Source organism: Lynx canadensis, chromosome A1 (genome assembly GCF_007474595.2).
Source record: "Lynx canadensis isolate LIC74 chromosome A1, mLynCan4.pri.v2, whole genome shotgun sequence".
NCBI classification, from domain to species: Eukaryota; Metazoa; Chordata; class Mammalia; order Carnivora; family Felidae; genus Lynx; species Lynx canadensis.
In genome coordinates, this window is record NC_044303.2 from 70,577,544 (window position 1) to 70,599,559 (window position 22,016).

A 22,016-nucleotide genomic window follows, 5' to 3' on the forward strand; every position below is an offset into this window, starting at 1 on the left:
GAATTTCCTTCCTTTTCAAGAGGGAATACTATTCTGTTAAATGTGTAGAACACATTTTGTTTATCCACTTATCCATCGATGGACACTGGGTGGCTTCCACCAGTATTTATTGAGCACCTCTTATACATCAGTCACCTTTCATTAAACAGACATTTGTTGACTGCCTTAATGGGCCAGGGCTTGTTCCAGGCAAGGGGGATACTGCAGCAGTGAATATATCAAAGTTGCTGCCTTGAAGAAGCAACACACAAAGAAACCTATTTCTTGATTCTAAGTTGCATTTTTCACATTTTAGTGTTTCTAAAACTGGGTGAATTTTATAATTGATGCCATCTTAGAATTTTGTAAGGCAGTGTTTCTTTTTTAGTGACACCTAAAATAATGGTTTATCTTACAGTTTGAATCATAGATTTGATGAATCACTGTTTAATAAGTCAGTTGTTGATAAGTGCTATGAAAAAAATAATACAGAACAAAGGGAATAGAAAGTTACATGGGGTATTCACAGATAAGGTGACATTTGAGCAAAGCACATGTTCAGTTCAGTTGATTTTTTTTTTTCTTCAAAGTGAGACTTCCTGAAGGATGCAGTGTGCTGGTTCACATTCTGCTGCAAACTTCATACCTAACTGTGTGACTGCTAGCAGTTCGTGGACTGGTTACTTTGGGTAGCATTGATGTAGAGGGTAAAGCTGGCCAAGTGGGGATAGGGATGGGGGTTTGGGAATATTCTCAAGATGGGCCTAGGTCTTGTACACATAGGAAAGGCAAGGATGTTGGAATTTCCTTCCTTCCTTTCTCTCTCTCTCTTCTCTTTCATTCATTCATTCATTCATTCGTTCATTTATTTATTTCGAGGTAGGGGGCAGAGGGAGAGAGAGAGGCTCTGTGCTGTCAGTGCAGAATCTGACATAGGGTTTGATCCCATGAGTTGTGAGATCATGACCTACCTGAGCCAAAATCAAGAGTTGGACGCCCAATGACTGAGCCACCCAGGAGCCCTGGGATTTTCCATCTTAGTAACTGGCAGCAGTTTTTCCAATTGCTCAGAACAAAAACGTTGACTTCTCCATTTTGCCCGTGCTTTACACCCAGTCAGCCAGCAAATCTTGCCTGCTGTGCCTTCAGAGCATATCCTAGTTCTACCAGTCTTACCACCCCTACCTAAACCACCATGGTGCAGGCCATCCTCACCCCTTCCTGGATTATCATGATAGCCTCCTAAATGGTCTCCTTTCTTCTACACTTGCCTTCCCATAATCTCTTCTCAATATAGCCACCAAAATGATCCTTTGAAAACATGACTGATAATGTTATTCCTCTCCTTAAATCCCCCCAAATATCCTGTCACTCCTAGAGGAAAGGTTAAAGTCCTTATGCTGGCTTACAGGGCTCTGCACTCTCCACTACCCCATTTCTTTGACCTCATATCCTGCCTGTCTGCCTTTTGCTTCTTTTGCTCTCAGCTGCCTTTGGCATTCTTACTGCTGCTTAATCGTACTGAGCGTGTTCCTGTCTCAAAGCTTGCTGTTTCTCTGCCAGAAATACAGTTCCCCAGATACCTGCAAGGCCCACTTCCTCAGGCCCCTGCTCAAGTGTCACCATATCAGAAGGGCCTTTGAATCACCTTATGTAAAACAACGCCCCTCTTTCCCATCAGTACTGTGCTTTCCCCTAAATCAGGACAGGTTAGGTCATGCTGCGGTGGCAAACAACCGCAAAATATTGGGTACCTTGTCGTTTTAACGACAAGTTTTGTTTCTCACTGAAGGTACTCCTCTGTCGCCTGGGAGATCTGCTCCACACTGTCTTCACTCTGGGATCCGTCTCATAGCCTAGCTGCCATCTTGAGCACTGGCAGAGGGAAACACCATTCACTGCTCTTCAAGTATCTCCACAGGAGTGACATCTATCACGTTTACTTGGCCAAAGCAAGTCATGTTGTCATACCTAACTTCAGCTAGGGGCAGGTATGAGTGGCTAAGCAGTCTTATCATGTATCTGGAAAGAGAACAGGAAATCCATGGTGGGTAACACCACCACACTTTTTATCCTGCTTCATTTTTCTATAGCATTTGTTTCCCTCTGACACAATACATAATCACCTAGCTTTGTGTATTTTCTTTTTTCTCCTGTTTAGGCCACAAAGGAGTGGGACTTTGTCCATCATTAATTACTGCACCCCAGGGTGTAGGATAATGTGTGTTTATAAGAGGTGCTTATTAATTTTAGGGCATGGTTGAAATAATCAGAGGTCATCATTTATTTCTTCACTTGGTGACATGTGAGTCAAGTCAGGAGTGTGGAACAGGGAGGTTTGAGGAGAGGGGAGGAGGTCATATGAAAATGAGAAGTTGGAGAAAAGCAGTAGATTGCTGGTTGGTGGAGAGCGTCCACTGAGGTTTGAGACCGTGGACCTGCAGGGAAATGTTGCAGCTCAGCCATACAATTTCCTCCAGTAACATCAAGCTGCTCCTGAGCTGGCAAGGTAGGGGCAGGAATGACTGTCAGGCCCATTTCATGAGGATAGGTGGAAACCCAAGTTGAAGAAGGAAACAGGATCCTCGCTGCCCCTTCAGGGTGCAACTCTATCACCCCTACTCCGTCTTCTGCCCTGTCAGAAAGATGACGGAGCTTCCCTGGGGCAGAGGAAGCCCTTTCTCCTGGGTGGTGAGAGTGTGGTGGCAAGAGCCGTCTCCCCTCTCTGCATTCTTCGTTTCACTTGCTCCTCATATGCTTTTAAGGTAGATTCTCTTCCCTTCATTTTGTAGGTGAGCAGATAAAAGCTTAAATGGCTCAGGATAGAATTTAGGTTGGTCATGCTCATAGCCACAGTGCTCTTTCGTACTTTTGAGATGCTAGGCAATGAGGAACTCTCAATTTTTAGATTCCCTGGAGCTTTGATTGCAGCTGGGTCACGAAGACAGCATGTAGCTCCTTTTACTAATGGTTCCAATTCAGATGTGTGCAAGACCTTACCAGAAAGGAAACAGTTGGTCTATTTTTATATGCTTAAATGGGTGCAATAACCACATTACCAACTGTAACTAGTAGATTCACTCCCAGGAATTTCTCATGAATACAGTTAAAGTATACTTGACACAATCTGAGAATGTTGCCATCGGTGATACTTTCCCTTGGCCTTACCTGTTGATGATCTGAACATTTCATACGTCCAAGGAGCTGTGACAGGCTGTACCTGGAAACAAGGGTGCAGAGTGGGGAAAAGCCCCTGAGGGTAAAATGGTTCACTGGGGCTGATGGAGGGAGTGGCCATTAAGCTGTAACTTGAAGGCTGTATAAGACTCAGACGCGGCTCTCAGATGAGAAACTGACTTGGGCCCCGGTAGTACCCATGGGGGAAAATCTCAGCATGCCACTGTAGTCAGCAATGGCAGCACTTTTAACTGCCCTTTACATTTTTTAAATAAATGTTGATGTGAACCCCATGCATGCTCGGAGCTAACTGGTCAATTTAATAGAAGACATCCTCCTCTATTTCTTCACACTTTGGTGACTGTTTTCTTAATGGTGGAAGTTACTGGCTGTAAACTTGGTTTGGTCTCATGTAAAAGCCAAACAACAGTGAACCCCTGCCAGCAAATTCCACGTGTTTTCCGGTGCCCTTTGATCACTTACCTCTGCAGGTACAGGTTTTGAAAATACATGTTAATAAGAACTAAATTCCAGAGTTTGCAAACTTGGTCTTCATTGTAATAGAAGTGAATTCTCTTACTTTTCACCCAGGTAGTTTTTTAAATCTTAGAATCAATCATTCTGAAAGAAGTTTTCTTTCTCCTAGATAAGGCCCCTCTGTCCAAGGGTCTTTTGCTGGTCCCCAGTGCCCTGTCCCTCTTGCTGGCCCTCCTCCTACCGCACTGTCAGAGGTTCTTCGTGTATGACCTCCAAGCCATCAAGGATGACTTCCAGGTGAGCTCTGTTCTATTGGCCCGCGGGAGGAGAGGAGACGGAACTTTTTCTTGACTTGCTATTTATTTTCTGCTATTCTTAGTCCCCTGAAGCCTCTAAATTTTTAACAAATGATTATTTATTAATATTCCATTAGCAAGTAAATTTTCTAGTTTTGTATTGCTATTTTCAGGAAAGCAGATTATAATGAAGCAGTTGCAGTATATCCTTTTACTACTAGGCATGTCCCTTCTCACTTCTTACTCATGGAAATGCAATTTACAATTTCAAAAGAAAAAACAATGTTAAATCTGGGTTTTTTAAATCATTAGTATGCATTCTTAACATTTTTGGAAACATTTTCATACTTAACATTTCAAAATTTTATATTCAACGTTTGAGTATTGATCAGATGATTGAAGCTCTTCCAGGTCTAACAGATTGTGAATCTATGAATTACTTTTATAGTGGTGGTTATATCAAGTAGGAAATTTCCCTTGGGTTTTTGCTTCTGGGAAGAGCAGAACTCTATGGCTTTTGAGATTTATGGGCTGGTCTCATTGAAAATGCTGCTGCTGGGTCTTGTGTGTGAGTCGGGAGTGTGAAAGGGACGTTCTCGCACCAGTTCCAATGGAGGAGCTTTCCCCATACCACCAGGCAATTCTTGGACACCAATTAGGTGTCCTCTAATTCAGCCAACTCCTGATACTGGCTGGAGATAGTGTCGTATCTCACAGGTTAAGGATTCAGTCCCACAAGGCTGCCTCCTCCTCCTCCACCATGCAAAGCCCAGATTGTTACCTGTGCTTCTGACCAAGTGGCAACAGATTAGGGGTTACCATGATCTCCCCTTTGGACACCAGATGCCAGTTGCAAGTCTAAATTGTTACTAGTACTTAAGACTGGCTGGCTTTAAATCAGAGGTTCCCATGACCCCCTCCTCAGGTTTGATTAATTTGCTAGAATGGCTCACAGAACTCAAAGAAACATTTTTACCTTTGAATTACTTGTTTATTACAAAAGGATAGGATAAAAGACACAGATAAACATCCAGATAGAAGAAATGCAATGGGCAAGGGATGGGGAAGGGGCACAGAGCTTCCTTGGTCTCTCTCAGGCACCTTGTGGTCGCCAACCTGGAAGCTCTCTGAACCCTGGCCTTTTGGGTATTAATGGAAGAAGCTTCATTAAATCATTGGCCATTGGCAGTTGATCCAGATTCCAGCCCCTGCCTCTTCCCTGGGAGGTCAGAGGGTGGGACTGAGAGTTCCAACCCCCTAATCCTGAGGTTGGTTCCCCTGGCAGCCAGCCCCATTCTTAGGTGCATCTAAAAGTCACACATCGACGTAATAAAAGACACCCTTTATGGCTTTCATCGCTTAGGAAATTCCAAGGGTTTAAGGGCTGTGTGCCAGAAATGAGAGTACAAGACCAAATCTATATTTCTTATTATAAATCACAATATCACAGGGTTAGTGCAAATTATGGTATATAACCTACCACCTTTTCTTTGCTACATACTTGAATAGCCATTTTAAGCATAATACTCTACTTCTGGAACACTGAAACTTTTCTTCGTAGTGATATAATTAATACCTTTGTAAATGTTGGAGCTGTCAAGTTCCTCTGAAAGTCTTTCAGTTATTTATCCAAACCACTGCTTTCTGTCAGAATATAATACAGCCTCTGTATTGTTTCAGTTGCTATAATGCACTGGTTCTTGACCCTGGCTACACATTAGAATCACCTGAATAAACTAACCCTCCCCCCACAAACACACGTACACATGCATGTACTCACTTATACTGATGCCAAGTCCTCACCCTAGACCAACTGAGTTGAAAAATCTAGTGGTAGGCCTTGGCCCTGGTGTGCTTTTTAATAAGACCCCCCAGGGGATTCTAGTGTATGGCCAGCCCTGAGAACCACTGTTGCAAGGGAACGGAAGGGCCCTTTGGCCCTCAGTTGGTACCTTTCTGATTTGCGGGATTGATTTGGTTTATCTGGCCAAGTAGGCAAAAGTCCCCTTCTAATGCTCCACTTTATGGGCATCTGTTCTCTAAAGGTGGCGACCGCCTACATGGAGGAGTTTTCCATTTGTGTGTATGTCATTATTTTCATTAAACTAGAGCACTGAAAATAAGCAGTATGAAGTAAATGTAATAAATTTGGTAAGGCAGAGATCTAAACAAATCTTACTCTGTTTTAAATCCCCATTTAGATTTGGAGGTTGATATGTGGAAGAATAATTTGCCTTGATTTGAAAGATACTTTCTGCAGTAGTCTGCTTATTTATAATTTTAGGATATTTGAAAGAAGATATGGAAGCAGAAAATTTGCAGTAAGTTTTTATGTATTTTTCCTTTGCTACTTAGGTACTGGAAAAAAATGTTTTTGTTTTCTTACTTTTAAATAGTTTTATTTTGTTTAGCTTGGTGTTATTATTAACAGTTATCTTTTAATTATATGATCTTCTATCTGATTTGGAGCATGACTATTAACCAAGGAATTTTAAATTTAAGCCACTAACATAATAAAATGATAATGATAATAGATAATATCAGATGTGTGTGGGCAATAAAAATTTTTATTAGGATTCTGACTTTAATAACATTTTAATCACTTATTTTGCTTAATGGTTTGTATGTTACTTGTTAAAAATAAATCATGCTATAAATATCTATTTTTTTTACCATATTGGAAATTATGGAAGTGTTAATGCATTTGACCAATATGGCTTTACTCCCCCATTCTGAAAACTCTGTTCTAATAAAAACAAATATTAAAAAGTAATATAGAGCTGGTTTTAATTAAATAAATGTTAGCTTATTTTTCAAAGACTCCTTTCAACACCACTTAAAAAATTTTTTTTAATTTACTTTTAATTTATTTTTTTAAAGTAGGCTTCACGCTCAGAGTGGAGCCCAATGCGGGGCTTGAACTCATGACCCTGAGTTCAAGACCTGAGCGGAGATCAAGAGTCAAACGCTTAACTGACTGAGCCACATTGGCACCCCCAAAAAGACTCCTTTCAATAATGTTCTTCCTGTTTTATTTTTAGTCCTTTTTGCTGGGTTCCTGGGTTTTGTCGGCCTTGGTTGACTTCATCCTCGTTGAGGCTGTGTGGTATTCCTTTGGTATTGCTGCAGCTGGGAATTTGCCTTCTGGATTGTAAGTAGCTCTCAAAGATTAGCTTAATAATTACTTAAATCTGATTTAAGTTAAGTGACTGTAAATCAGTAAAAGAATATTTTAAACTCATAGATGTAGTAAAATTGATTTTATGGGTAAAAAAAATTCAATGTATACTTAGTCACATTTTCATTATGTTCTTGAAACAGAATCTGTTTTATAGTCTTTTTTTAGAGAATTTTAAATGAATTTCCTGTCCTGGTCCAGAAGAGAGAATTAATTTTGTATTTTTATCGTGAAATTTTGTCTGTAGTTTTGTGAAGTAATTAAACACAAAAATACAGAATTTAATTAGATTAGGAAATAATTTGTCTGAAGTTAAGCTTCTGAAGAATGATGTTTTTAAAAATTTATATTATTTAGATACTTATGCCAAAGAGAAAGCAAAGTTTACAACTTTGTAGCCAGACTGCAATGTCTAACCTAACTCAGAGTTTGTATGTGTGTATGTATATATGTATGTATGCGTGTGTGTGTGTGTGTATATATATATATATATATATATGTATATATATGCTTTCATATTGTATTGATCTTCTTTAAAAACAAAGCAAAAAAATCGTTTATGAAGTAACTAGTATCTAAAAGTAGAGTTAGCACATATAGATAACCTTAGACTGTTGTGGAATTAAGTATCTGAGAGATGAGATACTGTGAAATAAAGATCAGGTATTTAAAATTCTGCGGGTATTAACTTCTGCCTTATTTTAATTTAGATGCATGTTTTTGAGGACTGTTTGGATATTGTATATATCTTAATTCAGATTTGCTTTGCTTGTTTACATTAAAAATACAGCTAGTGATCTAAATGGCCTTCATGCATATGTTGTTACTATTTACAGTGTAGCCTTTATGGGATTTACTTAATTATAGTCATAGTCATTAAATGAGCTCATTAAATTAGCTATTTTAATAATGTGTGATTCTGAATGATATCTGAATGGAGACAGGTAAAGTTCTGTGTCAGAGTCAGATTGTTACACAGTTTTGTTGAGTTCCAGGGGTTGTAATTATGATCACACTGAGAGGTTTGAAGTGATTCTTCTGCTTTTGCAGACAATAGTGTAGTCATCAGTCAATCCATGTTGACTGAATCCATGTTGATTCAGAAAAGCAGCAGTGTTACTAAATCATTAGTTTTCCCCAAACATTTCTTATCTAGGCCAGTTCTTTTTGGTTCTTTATACAGCCTCCTGAGTTAGGGAAATATATTGGAAGACAGCATGGATGTTAATTTTGCCATCACCTGAATGAGAACATATTTCTCTTTTCAAATCAGGAGACATTACAGTATGGCTTTTTAGAGTCTTGAAAGCTTTCTCAAACAGACTTCTTGGAACATAAATCTTTATTTCAACAAACTCTGTATTTTGTAAATATATCTTTCATTTGATGGTAGCGAAGCATCAAAAGCTCAGGAGAGGAAACTTCTCTTTTTGTTGTCAGCCTGCTTTATAATTTGCAGTATTTTTCACATAACATCTCCTTACCCTTTTTCTTTTCCACCAATGCCAAATTTATCTGCACTCTCTACAATTCTTCATTTCTATTTAATTCTCTCTTTTTTAACCTCACTATTATTAAAACTTCTCCTATAAATGTCACCAGTAACTCATTTTTTTTTATTTTTTAATTTTACGTATGTATGTTTTTTTTTTTAATTTATATCCAAGTTAGCATACAGTGCAATAATGATTTCGGGAATAGATTGCAGTGATTTATCCCCTGTGTAACTGACTAATTTTTAAAGCCAGTGGCTTATTTTCAGTTGTTTTATTTGACCTTTCAGTAGCTCATACATGGTTTTGACCTCCCATTATTTCATGAACTAACCTGCTCCCTCGAACCCCAGCACACTGTTCTCTCCTGGTCCTTTTTGACCTTCTCTACTGCTTGTGGCTCACTCCGGGCTTTCTTGCCCATTCCCATGACTTCCTTCACAGTTAACATCTGTTGTTTGTGTCCCAGCTCTCTATTTCCAGTCCATGTTCCTCTCCTGATCTTGCTAGAGTTATATTTCCTGGTGCCTTCTACGACTCAGAGAAAATTTGTCCTGTTCTGGAGCTCTCATCTCTGGGCTTCCATCCCTGTTGACAGCATAGGGCCCGGGTCCTGTTAGTTCGAAGTCCTGTGTAAATCACTCATTCACCCCATCTTCTCTCCTCCTGCTGTCAGGTCAGTCTAAACTCAAATCTTTTCCTGCCTAGATTTTTGTAGCAATTCTCTAACTAGTCTTCCTATTCACTTCAAAGCATCCCATGCAATGTTGTCAGAAGTTAATCCTTCCAAAATGCAAGTTTGACCATGCCAGTCTTCCTTTTAAAATCCTTTAAATCCTCATTTCCTTCAAAATAAAAATCAGACTCCTCCAAGATGGCATCGCAGCAGCCTGGAATAGTGGGAATGCAGACTTTGCCATCAGATATGCCAGATTTGAGATTCCAGCTCTCTCACGTTATTACGTGTGTGTAATCTTGAGCAAGTTACTTCTCTTCAGTTCCATTTCCTAAGCTCAGTTTATAGATGACCCTCGTGTAAATTGAGGGTCAGTACTGTATACTTCCAAGGCAGTGGAAAGAATTAAGTAAGCTCTTTCATGCAAACATCCTAGCAGTAACAACCTCACACTAATTTTCTTCTTTCTCTTCAAATCCCTCATAGTCTGGCCCCAGTCCTGTGTTTCAGGTCACTTCGTCAGTCACTCAGCTTTCTTAACATGCTGTGTATACGTACACTCATGCCTGCTTGGTTTTCTTTCTGCACCCTGCTGCCCTTTGGCATGAGTAATTGTCCTTTTATGTGTATTCCAATAACTTTATTAAGATCCCTAGCATTTATTACATTACGTTGTCATTGTCATTGTCATTATTACCTGGGCCTTCCATGCCATCCTTCTGGCTGTTTGAGGGAGGACTGGTTTTACTTGATGTACTCATGGCCTCACGTTCTGTAATGTGGAAGGGCTAGTCTTGATTACAGTGTAGCCCCACAAGACTATAAAGTAAGGTCTTTGAACCATAGGCCTGTACATTTCTTTTTCTAGTGCTCTGCATAGAAATTATACATAGCATCTGATACATTCTCATGAGTGTTGTTTGAAATTCAGAAAATGTGACCATTATGTTTTGAAAGTAAAGATAGGTCCATTAAAAGCTATGTATGTCAGATGCTTCTAGTACTCCTTGCCCATCACACACCTGTCCTTGTATACCCATTATCTTTTAGTTGTTAGTATTTACATGTGGACATTATATTGTTTCTCAGAATCAAATACCTCCAGAATATGTGAGTTTTTACACATCATGTTAAAATGTATCTGATCACATCACTTAATAAAATTATTTTGTAATTGTGTTGTAGATTATTTAGTTTTACTGTGGAAACCATAACATACATTTTCACTTTGTATCAACAAAGTTTTTCACTGTATTTTTTTTTTTTAAACTGGGTTCCACACCCAGTGTGGGGCTAGAACTCATGACCCTGAGATCAAGAGTTGGATGCTGTACTCACTGAGACAGCCAGGCACCTCTTTTGTTGTATTTTGTGCTCCCAAATTAAGTTCTTCTCATTGAGAAAAACCATTGCAGAGAACTTGCCACTTAATAAATTATATAAGTGGCACTTGGCTGGTTCAGTCAGTGGAGCATGTGACTCTTGATTTGGGGGTTGTGGGTTTGAGTCCCATGTTGGGTGTACTTAAAAATAATATCTTTAAAAATAAATAAAATTTTAAAAATGATAAATACATAAGAACAGATTAGACTGTATAGTTGAGAGTAGGCTATGACTATAAACCTATAAACCTATACATAAGTTACACGAGTTACTTCCTTTTTTCCAGAAATAATTATTTGTTTAAAGATACTTACTATCTTTAAGATATTTGTTAAGATATCTTGCTCACTTGACTGTCCAAACCAAAAACTTCAAGTAGTTGTCTCTTTGTTGAGAAACTACATCTCAGTTATCACCTTGATTCCTTTATCTTATGTAGCTTTGAGAATGTTTATGTTCTGTGAGCTTGTTTGCTTTTTATTACTGAAAAATTGGTGGTTGACATAACAGGAACTTGGTTTGTAGGCCTGGTTCTTCAGCTGAGCAAGTCACATAACCTCCTTGGACTTTAGTTTCTTTATATATAAGACTAGAAGATCATCTAAAGGATCTTCTAGTATTAAAACTCTTTTTTATGATTAGACTCCTTTGTGCTTATCTTTTTTTAAAGAATATTAATTTACCCATGTTAATTATAGAAATCCATTTATAACTAATGCATTTATTTGATTCTTAGTCCCAATAGGAGGTGATCATCTTAAGAGTAATGAAGGTGATTTAGCAGGGAGGAAGTTATGGCTGGCTTATTTGCGTACTTCCATAATATTTAGAATAATAGACACTTTACAGATGATGGTTCACTTCCTTTTCTTTTTAAATGGGGAAGTTACGGGCACCTGGGTGGCTCAGTTGGTTAAGCGTCCAACTTCGGCTCAGGTCATGATCTCACAGTTCGTGGGTTTGAGCCCCGTGTTGGGTTCTGTGCTGACAGCTCAGAGCCTGGAGCCTGCTTTGGATTCTGTGTCTCCCTCTTTCTCTGCCCCTCCCTTGCTCATGCTCTCTCTCTGTCTCAGAAATAAATAAAATATTAAAAAAATGTTTTTCAATGGGAAGTTACTTGGTTGTTACTTTATTAGGGGAAATTAAATGGCAAGGCTAGGATGAGAATCCAAGGTCCCTGACTTGTGCTGTTATACTGTGATACACAGCCCAGGAAAAAAATCATTCTCCTGTAGTATGATGTTTGATCACGTAAGAAGCTTAAACTATATTGGAGAATGATAGTTCACCATACAGCAGAAATTTCATGTCATAGGAATGAACTTGGGTTATTGGGCAGAAACAGGGTCTCGGATTAGGTCTCCTGCATTAGTTGTAGGTAGAGTATGGTGCATGGTAGGCTCTCAGTGTCTGTTTCCAAAAGAAAAAAAATTCCGAGTAGGGGAGGGTTGCTGACACTTGCCTTTGCAGGCCCCTTCAGGTGATTGTTCCTGCTGATTTTGGTCTGTGGCAAGTAACAGTGATGGGTTGAACATAGTTGTTTGTGTAGGAATCCTGGAAGTTTGGTGTTTAGAACACGAAATGTTGTAAAATTTAGACCACCAGTCCTGAATATAGATTAAACCAAATGAAGCTTTGGTTTTGGTTTAATAAAATTATCATCTAAAAATTTTTTATTTTTAATGTTTGTTTACTTTTGAGAGAGAGAGGTAGCATGAGTGCGGGAGGGGCAGAGAGAGAGGGAGACACAGAATCCGAAGCAGGCTCCAGGCTCTGAGCTGTCAGCACAGAACCTGATGCGGGGCTCAAACTCACAAACCACAAGATCATGACCTGAGCTGTAGTCGATGCTCAACTAACTGAGCCACCCAAATGCCCATAAAATTACAATTAAAAAAAAAAAATGTCTTTAAGTTTATTTATTTATTTTGAGAGAGAAAGAGAGCCAAGAGCATGTGGGAGGGGCAGAGAGAGATGGGGTGAGAGAGAATCCCAAGCAGGCTCTACACTGTCAGCACAGAGCCCCAAGTGGGGCTCAAACTCACGAACTGTGAGATCGTGACCTGAGCTGAAATCAAGAGCTGGCCACTTAACCGACTGAGCCACCCAGGTGCCCCTAATCAAATTATAATTTAATAATTTAAACCATTTTGGGGGCACCTGGGCGGCTCAGTCTGTTGATCATCTGATTTCAGGTGAGGTCATGATGTTGTGGTTTGTGAGTTGGAGCCTCACATCAGGCTTGCCGCTGTCAGTGTGTAAGCGCATTGCCTGCTTCGGATGCTCTGTTCCCCTCTCTGCCCTTCCCTCACTTGCATTCTCCCCCCTCAAAAAGAAAATTGAAGTATTTTGAAAAGAAGGTGGATTTTTTTTCCCTACTGACTTTGTAGAAATCACGATTCCCTTGCATGTAGAATTAAATCCAAAAAGTTGTCAACTATGTATTTAGATAAGGCTTGAATATGAAGTACAAATTGGATATTTTTCTCCCAGTAACTCAAGAATATGTTTTATACAAGTTTTGAGAATAAAAATAATGAGTTCATGAGAATACTTCAGAATATTTAATTATGTTGCCACAGTAGTAAGATCTCGCAAAAGTGTTACGTGTGGTTTTTTTTTTTCAGGAGGGAAGGGACTTGGTAGTATCATACAGAATATCCACTGGCCTTAGAGTAGTTAGTAAAGTGAATATAAAGAAATTAAAGACCAAAACCTTCTTTTCATTCATAACATTTCACTGTTGACATTGCTTAGTGACCGTAAACTACCTGATCGGAAGCTTTTTCTGCGCACACTCCGAAGGTAATTGCGGTAGAGCATGACACTAATAACTCGAGCCTGAAATTGTTTTGAAACAATGTAGTAGAGAATCACATCCAGACAGGTGCTGAGGTTCATGAGGAAGGTGGTAAAGGCCCCCCAGGGATTGTAACTGTTCTCCTCCCCTTCCAGCATCAGGAAAGCAAAACAGATGTGGAAAGGCATAAAGCACACGAGCACCTGCACCACGAGTGTGATGATGATCCTTATAGACTTCTCCTTGACTTTTGGTTTCAGCTTAGATGTCTTCCCATGAAGGAGACTGTGAATAATGATCAAATAGCACCCAATCATGATGAACAGAGGAATCAAGAAAAAAAATATGAGCCGGGTGAAGTTCAACATGTTAATAGCTTTTAAGTGGATGATGTCAGAAATCTTCAGGCAGGTGGCGGGGGTGGAGGCTTTATCTGGGTCTTCATAGAGCAGTAGGAGCGGGATGGTGGTCGTCAGCGTCATTATCCAGATTCCCACACATGTTAGCACGGCTTTGCCTGTGTTTTTAAGTTCTTTGGCATATTTTGGCTGTACAATGGCCATGTATCTGTCAGCACTAATAAAAGCAAAAAGCCATAGAGCAATACTTGGATAAAACACCGTCAGAGCCCCAAGAATCTGGCAGAAGTACTCTCCAAATGGCCACTCACCTCTTGCGTAATAAAACATCCGAAAGGGTAAGCTCATTATAAATATTAAGTCCAGTAATGCCACATTCATCATATAGATGGTTACAGTGGTTCTCTTCTTGGTGGTACAACTAAAAACCCATAAGGCAGTGGCATTAACAAATAATCCGATTATGAAGATACAGCTGTAGAAGACAAGGGCTGCGATCTTGTATTCTTCTGGGTGTGAGGTGTTAGAAGGGCCAGGTTGAGCTTGATCATGAGGAGTGGTCATCTTATAGTTGGTTGGGGGAATGGCACCTAGAAACTGCAAAATAGTTAAGAAGAATAGAAGGAATAAAACCCTTTGTTGAAAAGTAAATGCTTAAAACTCTCATACTTGACTTGACATGTCAATGGATTTTAATTGTGAGAGTATTTTATGTTGTAGAGACAATATATGTGTCTTAGTATTTATTAAGAAATTCATGTCTTAGGTATTATTACTAATATGCACCAACCTATTAAAATGGTCTGGTGTGTTATGTACTGGCAAATTTATTTTTTCTCTCTCTGCTCACCTCGCGTCTCCTCTAAAGAATAACCTTTTTAAAAATGATTTTTTCGGGGCGCCTGGGTGGCGCAGTCGGTTAAGCGTCCGACTTCAGCCAGGTCACGATCTCGCGGTCCGTGAGTTCGAGCCCCGCGTCGGGCTCTGGGCTGATGTCTCAGAGCCTGGAGCCTGTTTCCGATTCTGTGTCTCCCTCTCTCTCTGCCCCTTGCCCGTTCATGCTCTGTCTCTCTCTCTGTCCCAAAAATAAATAAACGTTGAAAAAAAAAATTTAAAAAAAAAAAATGATTTTTTCCTGTAGTGTGAAATTGGGTAGCAAGTATTCTTATAATAAACATTCTTTGATTGGGACTAACTGGGAGAAGGCCATTCTGAATTTTGAAAATAGTTTGCTACTTTTTACCATTGTTTAAATATTTTGTGACCCAGGTTAATAATGTCCAAATAATGAATTTTTACTCATTAAATATAGTCTTAATATATAAAATGTGCATTAGAAAACCAATATAAAGGAACCTTGTAAGTATCTAATTCACAAGAATTCTCATTTGAGAGCAGGGACTTTTCATTGCTGTATTCCCACTGCTTATGGAGCCCACAGGAAGTGCTAGATAAGAAAATGTTTGCTGAATTGATGGAGTGAAGGAAGGACCCACAACAGCTACTTTCCAGTATGTCAGTGAAGACTTGCTTGGTTGGTCATTAAACCTCTTTTCTTTTTTTTTTCTTCAACGTTTTTATTTATTTTTGGGACAGAGAGAGACAGAGCATGAACGGGGGAGGGGCAGAGAGAGAGGGAGACACAGAATCGGAAACTGGCTCCAGGCTCCGAGCCATCAGCCCAGAGCCTGATGCGGGGCTCGAACTCCCGGACCGCGAGATCGTGACCTGGCTGAAGTCGGACGCTTAACCGACTGCGCCACCCAGGCGCCCCTACCTCTTTTCTTTTTTAAGTGGAAACATTTCTTCATAGTATTATGCTGTCTCAGTTATTGTAGGTCTAGAAACAGCAGTGTGTTGTGCCACGGTCTACAGATCAGGAACCTGACTCTTAGAACAATAGATGAGCTCGTTTTTAATGCACAGCTGGGAGTCCCTAATGCTGTCCTCCAGATGGTGTTTATTACCAGCATCCTAGAAGTGGATGTTGTTGATGTGCACGGAAGCTAGTGTGGTAGCTTTCATGCCCTCATTCTATCTAGATACAGAAACTTAAGTATTATTTGCCAAATTAAATGTAAAAAGGAATATCAAAGGCAAATAGTTATTAATTATAAGTCACCCAATAACTTTATGTTTATGCAAAAAGAGGGTCCATTTCTAATGGAAAGGAGTTTAGTTGTGATTGTAAATATCATTGATGGGATGCCCCTCAGAGTGAGACTTCGATCATCCTCAGTGCAACGTCAACAGCAGTGATTTAAAAATAAGCTCCCTTGCAAAGAAATGGAATCTTGTGGTCTCCCCTTGAAACATGGAGGTGTAAGAAAAGTTTCCTTCAGAAATGTCACTTTGCAGAGTGGGCTGTCTCTGATTCAGCTCCGAGTCTCTCTTCAGTGAGAGCTGTGGGGGTGGTGAGCAGTCCAGTTAGTGGCATCATGGGCTGTTGATAATTTAAAATGAATTTGAGCAATTGCTGTGGACACACACAAGGTATGAGTTTGTTTTTCCATTCCCGCCCTCCCTCCCTTTTTTCCTTCCTTCTTTCCTTCCTTCCTGACTACAGCTAGTTTGCCAAGTATCTAAGTTAGATATGATTTTGGAATGGAATTCTGTGTATTAATAGCCTGTACTAAAATTTCCAAATATTGGTGTGACTAGAATATTAATTTCTGTCAAATGAGAAAAGCACTACAGAGAGAAATTAAAACTCCAGTATCATACAAAGAAGAATAACTTTGGAGTCTTGACTCTTATTTTTACTTTTCATTGTATTTTTAAAAATGGTAGCAATTGTAATGTAAATGAAAATTTGTATCTTTTTTTTCTCTTTTGATATTGTTTCAGGACTCACTTCCCTTGTCCTCATCCCTGAATTTTGTCACATAAATTTCATAGTTACAAAGCCTTTTTGAGTAAATCTTTTAGCCCTCGTTGGGCTCAAGCTGCTCTTATGTCACCAACACTTGTATCCATTTGCTTAAGGTTGAAAAAACTATGTGTGATGCGTGTTTTAAAGGCATTACCAGATAGGTCATGCTCTGTACACACAGATACATTTTTGGATAAATATTAAAAAGTGATTGGCTTTCAAGTCAGCATTTCAAAAACTTTAGATTCAGTGATTATCTCTAGTCTTTCTTTTTTAAAAAGCATTTGAGTACATTTTATGAAACAGTGTGACAACAGTGTGGAACCAGGTGACAAAGGCTTGTAAATATACTTAATGATTTATCATCTTAGCATGTTCCTTAAGTTGAAAAAAATTACATTTACTGTTAATGTAAAGCAATGTTGAATATAAATAAATCATTAATAATGCAGGAAGATGACAGCACAACCCATTTCAAGGTCCTTTGCCAACATAGTTTCCATTATGTATTATTAAAATGAGACAAATGATTTTGAAATTTAGTAATAAGTACAGCTTACTTTTTTTTTCTGTCGCCACCATACAAATTTATTACAATATTATTGACCGTGTTTCCCATGCTGTACTTTTCATCCCCATGACTTAATTTTATACCTGGAAGTGTATACCTCTGAAGTATAGCATTACTTGGTGATAATCTGTGATGAAATTAAATGCTACTTACCTTCTGCCCATCAAAAGGCTGTGTTGGAGAGGAACATTTTTCATTATATCCAGTAATGTAAAAGAGAAATCTTGTGTTAAAATAGCTCTTTCTGGAAATGGTGTATCTAAGAAATGCAGTATTTCTTTTGTCTTAGGCCCTTCTGTTGCTTCACAAAGTTGTTTCAAATATAATGCCTGGTAAAGGAGTTGGTACTCGTTCGGCTGTAGTTGCTGCTTTGTCTCTTTCAGGAAGTACTGTCTGAAATAAGGCTTTTTCAACTTATGACTTTACCCTGGATGTGGTTTCTCTCTTTCACAAGTGATTTGTATATGAAGTCATGCTTAGCATAAGCTCCCTTTGAAATGATGGCGTATATTTAAGAGAATCAAACAAAAAGAGGAAAATATATTTGGTTCATTTACTTTGATGTTTAAAGTCTGCATCATCTATTGAAAGAGAATGAGATTTTAAAAATATTTTTAGAGAGGCAGGGGGGAGGCAGAGAGAGAGGAGAGAAATCCCAGGCAGGCTCCACACTGTTAGCACAGAGTCCAGTGTGGGACTCCATCTTAACAAACTGGGAGATCATGACCTGAGCTGAAATCAAGAGTCCGGACGCTTAACTGACCAAGCCACCCAGGCGCCCCAAGAATGAGATTTGATGTTGACTAAGATGGGATTCATAGTGTAGCTTCTTCACTTTTTAAGCTGTGTGACTTTGTCTAGTTACCTAATCCCTCTGAGTCTTTGCTCCTGCTTAGTTTCTGTACAGTTAGGATAGAGATAATACTCATCTGGTAGGATTGTGATGACTCTAAACCAGAAAAATCCCAAGTGTTTAACATAGTACCTGGCACTTAGTACTAATTTAGATATTCCTAAACAGAGTTAACCCTTTTCTACAAAGTTCTTGAAATCATAAAATATCCACTTTTGCTGTTAAAATATTTCTAAGTGGTTAAAATTGGAATCTCATTTATTTGCTTCTGCTTCGCATATACATTTATCCACATAGGTTTGCTTTGTTTTTTGGTCCACAGTGCATCATATCCCTTTTCTGTCACATGGAAGTCTAGAAATAATTCCTTTTGTATAAATATTACTAAGAAATTTTAAAATTACTAAGAAAGGACTGGAATTCTTTAGTGGATTAATTTACATATTGGGAGTATTTTAATCTAGGAAGGGAAGTGAAACCAATGGAAAGGGAAGTGAGCAACCCCAATCGTCGCCTGCCTCATTACATTAAATTTTTTACTTTCTTTTTTCTTAAAAAAAAGTCATCGTCTCATTTGCTTGTCTTAAAATTTTACTTTATTTTTGGTTATGCATGATTTGTCAGGTTTTGAAACGTACATGAACTTAATTTTTTATTTTTATTTTTATTTTTTTAATTTAAGACAGTTTGAGGGCCCATGTGCTTTTTGTCCTTAGATAAAAACTGTAGTAAGTCTGTGACTTGAGGGTGGATCAGCTCCTTTCCCTCTTCCTCTCGTTTCAGTCATAGGAGGCCTGTTGCGTTTGCTCTTCTTGCCTTTCCCGTGCTGTCCTGCCAGCCCGAGACGCCCTTACCACTGCACTCCCATCTCTTGGCTTGGCCAGCTGTCGTTCAGCCTTCAGGTCTTAGTTTCAGTGCTGCCTTTCCCAGGAGATTTTCTCTGACCTCTGAAGCTGGGTCGGTTCTTCACCCCAGTAAGCTTCTTTAGTGCTTGGTATTTCCCCCTGTAGTGGCTTGTGTTTGTATTGTTCCTGAGTATTTCCTTGCCTTTTAACCTCCACTACATTGAGCTTTCTGGGGGTTGGCATATGTTATAGATGTGCATGTGTAGCAAGCATTTAATAAATATTGGTTGAGGGTCACCTAGGTGGCTGTCAGTTGAGCATCTGACTTGTTTTTTTTTATTTTATTTATTTTTGAGAGAGAGACAGAGACAGAACTTAAGTGGGGGAGGGGCAGAGAGATGGAGACAATCAGAAGCAGGCTCTAGGCTCTGAGCTGTCAGCACAGAGCCCGATGCTGGGCTCAAACACACAGACCACGAGATCGTGACCTGAGCCAAAGTCAGATGCTTAACCAACTGAGCCACCCAGGTGCCCCGAGCGTCTGACTCTTGATTTTGGCTTGGGTCATGATCCCAGGGTTGTAGGATCAAGCCCTGCATTGGGCTCTGCGCTACACGTGGAGCCTGCTTGGGATTCTCTCTTTCCCTCTCTCTCTACCCCTCCCTCCTCGCGCTGTGTTTAAAAAATAAAATTAAATTAAAAAGTTTAAAAAAATAAAAATAAATATTGGTTGAACATGTGACTGCAACAGTAGGTGAAGAAATGGAGTTTTAAGGGAGTCGTGGGTGGATCACTGAGCCCAGTGATGGCATCAGGGACACTTTGGCCAACTTATGGGAGGGAACTTGCCAATCACAAGGCAGTTTTGGAGACTCAGGCACTGGGCAGTGACCCTCCTCTCCTCTCTGTGACCCCTGCAGTGCTTCATCATTCTCTGTTCCTGGTCTTTCCTGGCCCTTAACAATACCTTTACACTAGAAAAGTCTCACAGTGAAAAAAAATGCCCCCAAACCAATTGGCAGCAAGTTAACAATGGATCAAGAATTAAGCTTCCGTAGTGTCTAGCTTGCTTCTTTAATACTTGAGCCTAATGAGTTTTTTTATTCAGATAGAAGAATTTACCTCATTCAGGGACTATTCATGCAGCTATGATTTCCTCACTTATTTCGGAATAGGAGTGAAAGAGAACTTTTTCACCTTGCAAAAGAGGGATTTCACATATCCTAGGGGATTCACTTCCCTTCATTTTATGAAATAGTCTTTTTCAGTTCCATTTTTGAATTCTGGTTTAGATGTTATAAGCCTTCAGTGAGTATTTTAGCACTGGAGCCCAGTTTTTGAGCGAATGTAGTTTAGTCAGGCCAATTTCATATAGAAAGGATGTAGTTATTAGATTTATACAGTAAATCCCTATAAAACATGTTCTGCATTAGAGGGTTGTCTATACCACAGAATTGTATTTCCTGTTCTTGACGTATTTCTGTTTATCACAGCACGTGTAAGGGGGAGTCTTGTTCTAATTGCTTACCCCAGTATTGCAACGAGGGGATCACTGTACTTGTTTGTTTTTCCCCGTGTGGGTGACCATCAGGCCATTGCTACAGAAGACTGGGGTGGATAGTGGACAGCCTGTCCTCAAGAAGAGGGTTGTGAGGGAAGTGAGGGGTGCTCTGAACTAGTGCGGGGGGCGGGGGTAGCTCTTACTGTGTGGCCTTAATGGTTTCCCACTTTGAGGTTATGGAATTTCTGTTCCCCTACCTCTTTCTTTTTCAAACTTGTATCTAACAGTTGGCTTTTTCTTTGCTTGTTTGTTTGTTTTTTGTTTTAATTAGGGAGCTATATCGAATAGTGTTTTCTGGATAAAGAATATTGAGATACTATTTGTCTAAATCTGTAGCTCTTACTGTGTGGCCTTACTGTGTGGGTAGCTCTTACTGTGTGGCCTTAATGGTTTCCCACTTTGAGGTTATGGAATTTCTGTTCCCCTACCTCTTTCTTTTTCAAACTTGTATCTAACAGTTTGGCTTTTTCTTTGCTTGTTTGTTTGTTGTTTTAATTAGGGAGCTATATCGAATAGTGTTTTCTGGATAAAGAATATTGAGATACTATTTGTCTAAATCTGTTTTTAAGAAAAATGTCAGCACCTTACAGCCATCCTCCTTTTCTTTTGATTCCCTAAATTGTATTATAAATTTAGCAATTCTCAAATTCCTTTTCCGTGGCAACTTTTGTGCAGTTTAAAAATTTTACAGACATATAGACAGGTAGTTACTTACAGCAAACAAATTGAACCCAGAAAACCAAAGTGGTATATAATTCTAGGTAAAGTAGATCTAAATCAGCAATGAAAGTAGAGTTCCTTAAAGATGTTAAGGATTCTCTCACTTAGAGGATCTTAGGAGAAGGCTGCTACGTGACAGTGATATTAGTCCTGGACCTAGTGAAATCCTGCAGGACCCCAGGCCAAGAGTTGGCAGTGTGACATTTCACTAATTGACTAGCGTTCCAGTCGGAGTCCTGAGGACAGCTGATTGAGTAGAACTCTGTGGTTATCGTGAGGTACATAGCGGCCTTCTATAGACTCTGGTCTCACAGTTAAAGGAAATAGTGCATTCCAGCAACCGGGACCTCTTGGTCATTGATGGTGAGAGTTTAAATTTGGAAAACCGTTGGTTATTAAGTAGTAAAATGAAGATACATATACCCTATGACTCAGATTCCACTCGTAGGTAGAAATGCATGCTCCTGTGTATCAGAAAACCTAGATAAGAATGTTCATAGTAGTAGTATTTCCAGTAGCTGTAGGAACAACCCCATTGTTCAGCTATAGAATGGATAAATCAGTTGTGTAGACATACAGGTGAATGCTTTTCACAATCAGAATGAATCCTGTAGAAGGTGCGTGCAATAATGTGGGTAAGTCTTACGTATACAGTGTTAAGTGAAAAAAGCCAGACATGAAGGAATTTATATTGTATGATTTCATTTATATGAAGTTCAAGAAGCAGACAGAATGGAAATAACATGTTTTAGGGATTCATGCTTAGGTGCTGAAAC

The 22,016-nt window shown here is 39.3% G+C and overlaps 2 protein-coding genes across 6 annotated transcripts in view; one reads left to right on the forward strand and one right to left on the reverse strand.

Annotated features, from left to right (window-relative positions):
* Positions 1–22,016, forward strand: part of UBAC2 (UBA domain containing 2) — a 174,021-nt gene that overhangs the window by 26,045 nt on the left and 125,960 nt on the right. For all 5 annotated transcript variants that reach the window (XM_032592407.1, XM_032592411.1, XM_032592414.1 and 2 more), the window contains exons 2-4: positions 3,803–3,930; positions 6,131–6,250; positions 6,971–7,080. In XM_032592407.1, coding sequence (XP_032448298.1) covers positions 3,803–3,930; positions 6,131–6,250; positions 6,971–7,080 — 358 coding nt within the window. The remainder of the gene's footprint in view (positions 1–3,802; positions 3,931–6,130; positions 6,251–6,970; positions 7,081–22,016) is intronic.
* On the reverse strand, positions 13,201–17,663 carry GPR18 (G protein-coupled receptor 18). The gene is made up of 2 exons (XM_030313376.1): positions 17,415–17,663; positions 13,201–14,415 (listed from the first exon to the last, which is right to left on the reverse strand). Exon 2 carries the CDS (start codon positions 14,380–14,382, stop codon positions 13,387–13,389), a length of 996 nt encoding a protein of 331 aa, XP_030169236.1. The 5' UTR covers positions 14,383–14,415; positions 17,415–17,663; the 3' UTR covers positions 13,201–13,386.

Coding starts and splice junctions, on each gene's coding strand:
- GPR18 (XM_030313376.1), bottom strand. CDS start 14,382: ATGACCACTCCTCATGATCAAGCTCAACCTGGCCCTTCTAACACCTCA.